Below are 12,786 nucleotides of genomic sequence, written 5' to 3'. Positions count from 1 at the left end.
TGTCTACCCTACCACCCTAGTTTGAACTAGGGTGGCTAATGTAGTCATTCGAAGTTGCAAATGAAGCCTGGGATTTAAATATCCTGGGCTTTATTTGCATGTTCCCGGGAGCTGCCATTTTTAAATGCCCCGTAGTTCGAATTACCTGCCCGCGACTATACATGGCACGGGCTAGGTAGTTTGAATTAAAGCTCCTAATTCGAACTACTGTTACTCCTCATTGCAGAAGGAGTAACAGTAGTTCGAATTAGGAGCTTTAATTTGAACTACCTAGCCCGTGCCGCGTGTAGCCACGGGCAGCTAGTTCGAACTACGGGGCATTTAAAAATGGCGGCGCCCAGGAATATGCAAATAAAGCCCGGGATATATAAATCTCGGGCTTCATTTGCAAGTTCGAATGACTACATTAGCCACCCTAGTTCGAACTAGGGTGGCTAGTGTAGACATACCCAGACAGTGTTTCTTAAGCCTTTTAAGACTGAGGAACACCAAACAATAATTTTTTTTATGGGGAACACCAAGGATTTTTTAACACTTTTCCCACCATCCTCCTACCAACAGGAATGAGTTTGGCCCCCACCGAACCCCCCTCATGCAACTATCCTGCAACTGCATTAGCCCAATTTGTATCACATTAACTCGGGGGGGAGGAGAGGCTGGGGGAAGTGTTCCCTCTTTTCCTCCCATAAGCAGAATGAATTTTGTGTTGTGCATTAGTATTGAATTCATGTGGCTGTTTGGATGTGCCACTGTGGCACCCAAGTTATTAATAAATATCTTATAAACCTTTACCTTTTCTCTCTGCTGCCCTGTCTCCTCCCCTTACTCAATCAGCTCCCCTGGTGCCTGCTGCCCCCCAACCCCTCACCCTCCTCTGCTGTCCTGACTCCTGCCCTTCTCACTGTCCTCAGCCTTCATGGGACCTGCCCCCTGCACCAGCCCTTCTCTCTCCCCTGTGCCCACTCCTCCAGTAGCCCCACTCTGATCATGTGTAGCTACCCCTCCTCATCTCCTCTCCTATCACCTCTCTCTACACACCTGCCCTGCCTCTCTCCTCTGGTGCTGGTCCCTCCCCTGCAGGTGTCTGCCCTTCTGCTTCACCCCCAGAATCCCCTGGCACCTGCACCTTCCCTTACCCCTGCAACCTCCTAGTGCCTCCTCCTTCCGTCATTGTTCTTGCCCCCCTTGCCCTCTTTTTCCCTGATGCCCATCTCTTCACCACCCTCTGCCCCAGTTCCTCTCATGCCCTTCTGTGCCCTCACATATCACTTACTCCATCTTCTCCTTCTTCATGCCCACCCCTCCTTTCAACACTTCTCCCAGCACCTCCCCCTCCCCTTCCTCCCTCTTGCCCCCAATACCTCTCCAAACATTACCCTGTCCTCTCCACCCTCCCACCCCCACTGACACCTTCCCTCCCTCCTCCTGCTCTTTTCCTCATTGTCTCCACTTGGCCCCCTGGCATTTATCTCTCCTCCACCCTGTTCCTTGATGCCTTCTACTTTCTTCTCCTGCCTTGCCCCCCTCCCCTCAGCACAAGCCCCTTCCTCTCCCACCCCAAGTTTGCTCCATGCCCCTCCTCCACCTTTTGCCTTCTAGTTTGCGGGGCTGCAGTTTGTGGTCGGGCCCCAGAAGTCCCTGCAGCCCTGGCCCCAGCTGCTTCTGGGGCACGACTGCTTGCTGGGCCTGGAGCTGGGCTGCTTGCGGTGCTAATTTTAGTGCACTCCAGTCCCTGCACAGCTTTGGCTCCCTTAGGAGGAACACGGCGGGGGGGGGGGGAGGGGAGAAACCCCCCCACCCTACCAGACCTGGCTTACGGCGCGCAGCAGGGCGAGTGGGTCCATGCAATGCCACTCTCCCAGCGGGGTGGGAAAGAGCAGTGGGAGAAAGGGCCATGCACAGAGCGCACTGGCAGATCCTGAACGTACCACGCTCTGCAGCACTCCAGCCAGGCTCTGCACGCTACCTGCTGGGACTCCAGTGGCAGCTCCCAGGAGCGGCTCACCGGGTTTGACCTCCAACCAGTTCCCCTCCCCCTCTAGCAGCGGCGGCGGCCGCCTGTGGATGGAGGAGGCCGGGCTGGCGGCCGCGCACGGTGGAGGCAGTCCCACAGCGGGAGGGAAGGGCCACGCGGGGAAGGGGGGGTGTTGGACGGCGGCGTGCGCTGCACATGAGCTCGGAGATCTGGACACTGCACACCACCGTCAGCAGCCCTGGCTCCCCACGCAAAGCACCAACGGAGCCACTTAGGTGCTGGGTGGAGGTGGAGAGTTGCCAAAGACGCTGCACTAGCACTAGGTGTCTTTAAATTCGCGACTGTCCCAGAAAAAAGGGGACATATGGTCACCATATCTCTGCGGCACACCTCCGACTGCCTCGCAGCACACTGGTGTGCCGTGGAACACACTTTAAGAAACACTGATCTAAGACCTCTGCTGGGCAGGGCCAGGTAGTCAGACCCTGGCCACACCCCTGTAGGGGACTGGGCAGCCAGCAGCTGGAGCCTGACCCTAAAACCCTGCCACTGTTAATTTATGAGAATCATTAATGTGCTAAAATATTAATAAGAAACAAAAGGTTCTGATGGAAGCCCTGGGCAGACGGTGGCAGAATCCACATTCTGGGAAGGGTGACCCAGATGCTTCCCTAGGGAAGCAGGTGTATGTATGCTCCATGCCTCGAGGGCCAGGGGAGAGCTGCTCCCAGTGCTAGCAGGTGCCCTGGGATATTGGCTCCTCAGGGGCAAGTCCCTGGCTGGTGTTGGGTTAAGAGAAACCACACTGTCGGCTCCCCAACTCTTTGGCTGGCAACACTGCCACAGTTGCCCAGATGTATGATGATGCCTTACAAATGCGTGCCCAGCTGTGCTGGATAACGGGAAGCTGGACTGAGGTGCCAGGGTCCTGTTGAGACTGGGAGTGGGGGGGGCATGGGCTGGAGCTGCAAAGTGACACTGGCTGTGTGGGAGACAGATCATGGTGAGAGGCAAGGGGGCAGATGGCGATGCGAGTGGGAAGGTCAGCCACATGGGAAGCTGAGATCAAGACGGGCTTACGCTGGTGGGCGTGGGTGGGAAAATACTGATTGGAGGGGGCTTGGGCTGGTGGGGATGACATTGGGGCGCAATGGCAAGGAAAGCAGGGAGATACCCAACCACACCCCACCCAGCACAACTCCTGATCATCTGACCCAGGTCTCTCTGAAGAGGCATGCTGGGATGGTACAGAACGGACCAGATACCAGGCAAGACAGCACCAGATGGCTTCCAGGAAATGCAATGAGACGAAGACTTCACCCCACAACCAGAGCGAGGGTCAGTGCAACACCCACCTCCAGCCAAGTTTCCTATAGCTCTGTTGGTGCCAGGACCCTAAGGTGCATGCTGGTGCTGATCTGCCACATCAGAGTTATGGGTGGCAGTGCCAACGGGTGTCATCCCCCCATTCTACAGATGGGGAAACTGAGGCACAGAATGGCACCAGGAATCAGTGGAGAAGGGATTATATGATGAAGGGTGGGGCTTGGATGGACACTTCATATCAGCTGCCCCTTCTTAAAAGTCCATTCCTCTCCTCCTAGGCTGTGTCCAGACTCAGGGGTTTTTTCGGGAAAAGTAGCCTTTTCCCGAAAAAACTTCCCCTGCGTCCAGACTCAAGCCGCGTTCTTTCGAAATAATTTCGAAAGAACGCGGCTTTTCTTTCGATGGCGGTAAACCTCGTTTCACGAGGAAGAACGCCTTCTTTCGAAAGTTCCTCTTTCGAAAGAAGGCGTTCTTCAATGTAAATAGGGCTTCCTCGAAAGAGAGTATCCAGACTCGCTGGGTGCTCTCTTTCGAAAAAGCGGATTGCTCTTTCGAAAGATCCGCCTGCAGTCTAGACGCGATCTTTCGAAAGAGGCTTGCAGTCTAGACATAGCCCTACTGTGGATCCCATGCCCCCTGTGGGGGCCCAGATACTGTCTTCAGGCTCTGGGAGAGGGAGGTGTGCAGGGCCCAGAGAGGCATTTGGGGAAAAGGACACTTCTGTGGGCTCTTGTGGAACAACCCACAATAGAGAGAGCATATTAGCCTAAGCAACTGTCTCTTCACGAGGTAGAGGAGAGGACTGCCAAGACCAGAGTCCTGGAGACCTGACTGTAGCGAGTGAGCCTTCCTTCTGGGGAAAAGTGACTGGAGGCAATGACTCTGTTCTGGGGGAAGGACACAGTAGACTATGGGATGATCCTGCCCTTGGAGTGGGATTGGAATAGAAAGTAGAGATCATGTCCTTGGAAGAGGGGTGGGGGTAGAACAGACTGTAGGGTGTGACATTACACTCCATATTCTTTATGAAAATATGCTTATGATATGAATATGGAATAACTAAGATATACTTTACACAAGCTAACCCATGTAAGGTATCATTGGAAAGGTTATGATTTACTGAATATGATTATCCTATTTGTGTGCATGTATCAATTTTGTATCTGAAATTAGGAATATTAACCATGTGTCTATAGTTCATCTGTGCTACTTTGGGTGACACTGACTGCTAACACATCAGGTACAAAAAGAGAAAAGCCAGAGAGAGCTGATGGCCCATGAATGAGGAAAATGGACATTGAAAGGACTTGGCCTCTCTGTGGACTCTCCACACAGCTACTGACTCATGTATGCTGAGTCAGGTATCCTAGTCACCTGATACTAACCTCCATCTTGGACTGCTGAATTGTTCCACTAGGAGATGGGGGAATCAAACAAAGGATTCCTGCTTTATGGAAATCCTTAATAAGGCATGGGAAGAAAATAATCAAAGTCTTCAGTTTTCTTCTCCTCCACCTCCACACCCAAACAGATACTTGAAAACACCTGAAAACACTGGGATGGGAAGGGCCATCCTGAGGGGGACACAGGCCCCATCTCACTCCTTCCCCAAGCCCTGCCTCTGCTCCGCCCTGAGCCATGAAGCCTGAGGGATTATAGGGGTCTGGCATGGTGGCAGCAATGCTTGCCTTCCCTACTCACCAGGGCAGCGGGAACTGGAGCTGCCTGGCAGACTGCTCCGTTGTGTATCACTCCACTGTCCTCTCCCGGTGTGCTGTGCACAGCTTCTCAGAGGAAGTGGGAGGCAGAGAGCCCCAGGGTGCTCTGCTTCCTGCTGCCACTCAGAAGCCATGCACAGTGGGCCAGGAGAGGGCAGTGGGGCAGAGCAGGCTGCCGGGATGTTCCATCTCCTGCCACCACAGTGAGCGCCAGGCTTCCAACCTCAAATAATCCCATGTCCCGTCCATAGGATGGTTGGAGTGGCCACTGCAGGGTCTCCAAAAGCATGGGGCCTGGTGCGGCCACCTTGAACCATCTTATGGATGGGACAGCTCTGGGGGTGGGAAGAACTGCTAGACCTAGGCTGTAAAGATACCTGACCTATGAAGGAATCTTAGTTTGTGATTTGAATTATTTTCTTAGTTATCTGCTTTGCTCTGTTTGCTTTAACCACTTAAAATCCACCGTATGTAGTTATAAACTCATTTCTTCTTTATAATATAACCCAGTGTATGTGATTTCTCACAGGAGTTGGGGGAGCTGTGCATCCTTTCTTCCACATTGAGAAAAGAGGCAAATTTCGTATCTTTGGGTTTGCTCTTCAAGAGAGGTGGACACATCCATTCTGTGGCAAATCCCGTAAGCTGAGTTTTCCCAGAGTAGATCTCAGTGTCTGTATCGTTCTGCATTTGCGTGTGGCTCTGCCTATATGTTGCTGGAGAAGACTTAAGAGCCTGGCTCAGCAAGACGGGGTTACAGGGTGCCCAGGCTGGCAGAAAAGATGGGCTCCCTAGTACCTCAGCACATTGGGTGATATCCCGGGGTCCAAACTGTCAAACAGGAGATGAGCCTGCCCTTGTGGGGGGAGCAGAACAGAGGATGACCCTGAGATCCCCCCTTGAAGGCCTCTAGCCTCCTCCCAGGCAGGCTGTCGCATAGCGCCCTACCGACACCTCACCCATCCTACCTGAAAGCCACGTAGTGGACAGCCATGCTGCCCAGCATGAGGAGGAGGCAGTAGCCAAAAAGCTGTCGGTTCCAGTGCTGCCTCTGCTTGGCCTGGGCACCTGAGAAGGCCTCGGCACGGTGAGTGTGGAACTGCTCCCAGTAGCGCGTGTTCTTGTCAGGCCCCCAACTGCTGAGAGACAAAGGGACACTGATGGGGCTGTGTTGGGGGAAAGGTCTCACCTCAGGGGACTGATGTCACTGGGTAGGACTCCTGGGGTCTCTCCAAGGATCAAGGAGAGGGCTGCAGGCTCAGGGTAGGGCGCCAGCTGTCAGGGCTCCTGGCTTCTATCTGCCCCTTGGATCAGCCACTTATGACATTCCCAGAGTCTCAGGGCCACAAAACCCTTCCAGTGCGGATGGGGCCACCTTACTCTGGTGGCCTGTGAAACTCAGCAGGGCCCTCCTTGCCCTCCACACAGAGTGCCCAAGCTCATGGTGTTCTGCCCCAGCACATGCTTGAATGGTTTCTTCCCAGAGCTGGCAGAAGGCTGTCCCAACTCCAGCACTAGCTGGGAGCACTCACCTCAAGGCATGTCTGTTGCAGTCTCACTCACTCATCTTCTGGCACCTCGCCCTAGCAGTGCTAGGTGCTGACATGCAAGCTGTGGGATGGCCCGCCCTGGTGAGGGGACTCAGCCACCAATGCAGCCAACCCAGGCTAGCAGTCCTCACACCCCATTACCCCTTCTGGAAGAGGGTAATGCGGGGGGATGGGGGTTACTGGGGTGGATTGGGCCCTTGATCTGATGCGGGGGGATGGAGATTCCAAGCTGGATGGGCCCCTTGGTCTGATGTGTAAGGATGGGTGTTATGGGGCTGGATGGGCCCTTTGGTCTGAGCCAGTGCTGGGAGGACAGTGGGCTATCGGATGTCAAACCAGTCTTTGTCAGGGATTGACGGGCTGGTCTCCAATCATGGAGGCAGCGGCCCAGATGGAACAAGTTATGGATCCAGGTCATTAGTGTCAGTGGCAAGCTGTTATGATGTGTGGGGGCAGCCAGGGCAGGATGGGCCAAGTGGCCTTTTCCTGCTTAGCAGCTTCCTCACAACCTGATGCTCAACAGCTTGTCAGCAGCAGATGCTCATGTTTCAGCTGCAACTCCCAGCACCTATGCACTGGCCTCAGGTCCCTGTGCTGGCCCTTCTCAGCAAAAACCCATGCAGGATTACCAGGTGGTCAGAACAGCCTGGCCTTAGAGCTGCAGTGCCAGCTGGGGTCTCCTCCCTGGCTCAGAACCAGTGTGGGACCAGGGGAAAGAGACATGGTGAGGGGCTGGGGGCTTCAATCACCCCACAATGGTCTGATTCACATTGGCAGCTGGCGGGATATCAGGCTCCGGACACTTACTCCAGCATCACCTCTGTGCTCCATATTGCGGCTCCAGTGCCCTTACCTGGCACTAGACCTGGGTCCTGGCTCTGCGAAGTCAAAAGGACTGTTCTTGGGGCTCCTGCCCGCAGTGGGCCGGGTTGCGTGCCAGGCCCACTGGCTGTCGTATAACCTCCTGCTGCCCTCCTTGCTCAGCACCCGATAGGCCTCATTCAACTGGATGAACTGGCTGTGCAGGTTGGGGTTGTTGGGGTCTCTGTCAGGGTGCAGCTGGGGGACAGAGACAGAGGGAGGGTGAGGGCCTGGGTAACAGTATTGCACTGAAGATCACCCAGTCCCGGGAAGCCAGCAGAGGTGTTTACACAGCAAGGTAGTGCATAGCCAGTCAGGGTGTGAATCAACAGCACACACGCTTACAGTCCACTAACTGCCCATGTACACAAACCCTAGTACACCAGGGCAGCCACAATGGCAAAGCAGTGCTAGCAGGCCTGACTGCCATGTCTACATTCACGCACCCCACCACACATGAACACACATCTCCCAGATGCACACTCAGGCACCAATCAACACCATGTGCACACGCATTCCTGACATGCACACTCATGCACTCGCCCCACTTCTGCTCAACAAACACTGCCCCCGAACCTAAAGCTCAGGCCAGCAGGCTCAGGAGAAGACAGAACTACAGAACCTGCCCCCAGCACTGCTTACCTATCCCCACTCTCATCAGAACTGGCCCACTGCTCACATTTATGGAGTGCAAATCCCCCTGGAATGTAAACGGGCTCCTGGTTAAGACCCTGCTGCTTGCTCTTAGACCTTGCACTGGCCCTGCTTGACGCAAGTATCCTGAAGGCTGTGCTGCCATGAGGTCACACAAATGGGCCTGTTTGGAGGTTTACATTCTTGCCAGGCTTCTGTGCTGGTGACAACTGACATGGGAAGCCAGCTCCCAAGGGGATTGGAGAGGGAGATCTACCCATTTTGCTCCACTCCTCCAGAAGCAACCCATAGGGGGCAGTTGTCTGGTGACATGAGAATCACTGGCTCTGTCTCAGGCCATACTTCAAATGCTACTGGCCGGGTGAGGAGAGACAGTGTGTGAGACAGACTGGTCTAGTGCCCATGGCACTGAAGTGAGCATCAAGACACCGCGATTCTGACACTGGTAGGGAGTCATTAAACCAGGAGAGTCCCTTCAGGAATGAAGCACTGGACTCAGGTGCCCTGCCTTTCAGGCCTACTTCTCTCCACAGCTATTTTACCAGGCTGGGGAGGGGGGAAATACAACTGTTAACAGAAGAGTGTGCATGTGCTTGTGCAGAAGGGTGCATGCACGCATTTGTGCCACCATTTGGATATGTGCCCAAATGCACATGAGCAACCAGGATTCTGTGCCCCGTTGGCTGAGACAGCAGGGCCTGGACTTGGGCGCCCTAGAGGCCAATCTGATTCCTGTATCTCAAAGGCCACAAGACGACCTGAACTAATCCCTGGTTGAAGTAGAGCAGATGTAACACTGCTGTGAGGGAGAATCCACCTAGCACTTGGGAAGTTGTTCCACTGGTTAATCACCTCACTGGTACAAAGTGGTACCTGAGCTCTCATCTGAATTGCTCTAACTTCAGCTCCTAGTTGAGTCCAAGCATCTCTGGTCAAGGTCCTTCCTCTGGGCTCATTGCCTGGGCATGGGGATTTTCTCACTCCTGATCTACAGGCCTTGCAGCCTCCTGGTTCAGGCTGCAATTGCCTTCAACTGGACGGAAAAAAGAATGCCAGATGCTTCCAAAGTTAAAAGCCAACAATTTCCATCTCCAGCAGATGATGATTCCTTTGTCCCTGCAGACTCCTCTATCCCTAGGGTGTGCAGGGCCCTGCTCCCAGCATCTGAGTTCATCCTTGGGATGAAGAGAAGAGTTGGAGAATCCAGGTGGTTACTCGCTGGCCAGGAATCTGCTCTGGGAGCTGTGATTCGGTCCTGCTCTGTACAAGCAGCTAGGCCAGAATGGTCCCAGGAACATGCCAGTGACCTTCTGCCACCTCTCTGGGTTAACCATTTGGTTGCCTGCACGCAAAAATCTCAGAGCACAGGGAATCCGGCCTCCCGAATCTGCCTCAACTGAGGCACGCAGATGGGAGAAGAGGTTCATCCAAACCACATTGTACATTGCTGGCTGAGCAAAGACTGAACATCAGAATCCAGGACTAACAGCCCCTGTTGTGTGCTAAACCTAGAGCCCTCCCAGCTTTGCATACTCATGGAAAGACAGCAGACTGATGGAAATCCTGCAAGCTGATGAAAGCAGAGAGGTTATCATAGGAATGTAGAATTGGAAGATACCTCAGAAGGCCATTTAGTGCATCCCCCTGGACTAAGACAGGACCAAGTATATGTAGATCATCCTTGGCAGGTTCTTAAAAATCTCCAAGGAAAACAGCTCCACAATCTCCCGAGGTAAAATATTCCAGATCTTAACTAGCATTAGCGTTAGAAAGTTTTCCCTAGTGTCAAACCTAAATCTCCCCTGTGGCAAACTAAGATGATTCTTTCTTATCCTGCCCTAGGTGGACATGGAAAACAGTTGATTCCCATTCTCTTTATAAGAACCTTGCACACATCTGAAGACTGCTATGTATTTCCCCAGCCTTCTCTTCTTCAGACTAGACATGCCCAATTCTTTCAACTTTTACTCATAAGTCAGATTTTCTAAATCTCTGATCACTTTTGTTACTCTCCTCTGGGACTCTTTGTCAGTTTATCCAAACCTTTCTTAAAATGGGGCACCCAGAACTGGACACAGTACTCCAGCTGAGGCCTCACTAACACCAAGTGGAGTGGGACTATTACCTCCCACTTCACACATACAATACTCCAATTGATACACCCCTTCCACAAACACAGACCACTCTGCCACCCTTTTGCTTGTAACTTGTATAGTTTATTACAGTGTTTTAATCTCTATACATAACAGAATCGCCAAATATTGACACACTGTAGCTCAACTTTCTGTCCCCTTCTCCAAAAGTGGGTGTGAGGTGTCTCTGCTCCAAAGGAGAGCTTACTCATCTTGTGTACTCACCAGTTTACTCACCAGAGTTCTTTGAGGTGTGTGCCTTCTTATGCCTTTAATCTGAAATTTTTGGGAGTAACACCTGTTTGGCCCATTGTGTGCCTTGTACCTCCCTGTGCCCACTCCAATGCTATATAAGGCTATGTGGATGATCTGCCCTTAGTTCCTTCTCTACCACAAAAAATACTCCAAAGCAGAGGGAAGGAAGCCAGACACTAGAGCACCCATAGGGAAACGCATCTCAAAAAATTCCAGTTACTGCACATGGTGAGTAAGCTCTCCTTCTCCATCAAATAGCATCTCTATGAGGGCTCAACTTCAAGTGACTACTGAGTAGCATGTCAGGCTGGAGATGGGCCTTTGGAGCTGAAACCAAGACTGAAGATGACACAACATTTCCAATGGCAGCATTTGATCTAAAACACTGGATCACTACATACTGCTTGGACAAGGTATACATGGAAGAACAAGTGGTAGCCTTACAAATGGTCCAGAAGAGGGACAAACCTGAATAATATCATAGCAGCAGATAGAGATCTTGTGGAATGGGCCAACATCCTAGGCTGTATATCTAAAGATACATAGCACAATATGATACAGTCAGAGCTCTACCCAGAGAGTCTCTGGATGGAAATTGCCAAACCTAAGATAAATTGCTAAAAATAAGAATGGTACTGGCTATATACCAGTTCCAGAACTTCACCGCTTTGGCACAAAGGGAGGGTACCTGATTCCTCCCAGCTGACTGATATAGAATATGCAAGTTATACGGTCTATGAAAATCTTTATGGATTTCTTCCTGATTAGAGGCAGGAAGTGGATTCAAACAGTCCTGACTGCTTTCAGTTTGAGGAGTTTGACATGTAGTTATGTCTCTTAGGCAGATCAATGTTCTACCTACCAGGTGACTGCTCACGCTGATTAGCTGGCAGATGCTTGATAATTTAAAGGTGGTGAATTTGGCATAATTTGAATGATTTATCCATGAGAGCTTGGTAGTTTGGGATCCTAAACTGAAGAGTGGATGATAAATAGGTCTTTTTGCTGAATAGATCAAGACATTTTTGGTCCTTATATATGATGTAGCCTTTGCATGATTTTGTCTGCCATGTTTGTTCACTGCATTCACCACAACCAGGGAGTTCGGTGTTGGATAGGTGAAGAGAGTCTTTAGCCAGTGTGTAATATTTCTTAGATGGTCTGTTTACACTTTGGCAGAGTTTTCAAAGGGTTCTGCCAGTGGATTTTGCAGGATCCAACAGGGCCTCATTAATAGGCAGGGCAACTTGGGTAGGTGTGACTCTTTGACCATTTCCAAAGGAATTTGGAAAGAATCCACGGTATGCTTCATTAACTCTAGAAAGCGTCACATGTCATCTACCACAGTCAGTGGGGCAGGAATAGCCACTTCATCTGGGGAAGATGAAGAAATATCTGTTTATCTGCCCAGGCCTCTTGCTCCTCAAAGGATTCTTGAGCCTGAGGTAAGGGAGGAGGAACAGGTGGAATAGAGGAGCAACTCCCCCATATTCCCCATCGAAGAGACTACAGACATGGGAAATATGCTCATAAGATACAGCCCAAGAATCCCAATATGGCCACGGAGGGAGGTCAAAATACATTAGGGGTGGCATTCATGAGATCAGGAGATCACAGGTCATTTTTGGTGCAACTCCCCCACTTTGTCTGAAGTGTCAGGATGGGAATCTCTTGTCTAAAGTGTTGAGAAACCCTGGATTGAAATATTCAAATTGGAGGGAAATTCCTTTTTAACTGGAGGAGCCCTAGCACTCTCTGAAAGTGTTGGAGAGTCAAGGGATGACAGGAAAAGGCCTCATCTCGGTGACTGTGTTTGTCTCAGTATCAATAATCTCTCAGGGTATGTCTACATTACAGCGCTATTTCGAATTAACTTGTTTCAAATTAGTTAATTCGAAATAAGCTAAATCGAAATAATGCATCTAGACACAAAAACTAATTCGAAATAGCATTTTGCTATTTCGAAATAGCACGTCCACACTGATTGGACGCTGGATCGCATTTAAGGGCAGCTGAAACCGGTTCCAGCAGGGCATCAGGTTAGTAGTTGCTTTGTGTGGCTGCTGTCTGAGGCTATCTGAGGCTTGTGCTTAAAGGGACCTGCCTGGACAGCTGGTTCTCAGCTTTCCCGCTTGCTTGCCTACCTCGCTGAGGGACAGCAAAGCGTTGTCCTCTTCGTTTGCTTCGGTCGCTCTCGTTTGGGACACCGTAGCACTCGGCACCATGGAGCCACAGCTGCCCCTGGGCACTCTGGTGCTCATGTTGAACATCTTGCTGCAAGCCTGGCAGCAATTGCTGGAGGCTGCCTGGCACCT

General features: G+C 51.6%; 1 protein-coding gene across 5 annotated transcripts in view; it reads right to left on the bottom strand.

Moving 5' to 3' along the window:
• DNAJC4 (DnaJ heat shock protein family (Hsp40) member C4) overlaps positions 1 to 12,786 on the bottom strand; it is a 97,679-nt gene that overhangs the window by 9,927 nt on the left and 74,966 nt on the right. For 4 of the 5 annotated variants that reach the window (XM_089781169.1, XM_089781170.1, XM_075939058.2 and 1 more), the window contains 2 exons: positions 7,423 to 7,628; positions 5,988 to 6,158 (listed from right to left, as the gene is read on the bottom strand). In XM_089781169.1, the coding sequence (XP_089637295.1) occupies positions 5,988 to 6,158; positions 7,423 to 7,628 (377 nt within the window). The remainder of the gene's footprint in view (positions 1 to 5,987; positions 6,159 to 7,422; positions 7,629 to 12,786) is intronic. The other variant, XM_075939059.2, reaches the window with a different exon arrangement.

Source organism: Pelodiscus sinensis, chromosome 11, assembly GCF_052426305.1.
Source record: "Pelodiscus sinensis isolate ZL-2025 chromosome 11, ASM5242630v1, whole genome shotgun sequence".
In the NCBI taxonomy this organism is placed as follows: Eukaryota; Metazoa; Chordata; order Testudines; family Trionychidae; genus Pelodiscus; species Pelodiscus sinensis.
The sequence above is the reverse complement of the archived record's forward strand: the minus strand, read 5'-3'. Positions and strand labels throughout refer to the sequence as shown.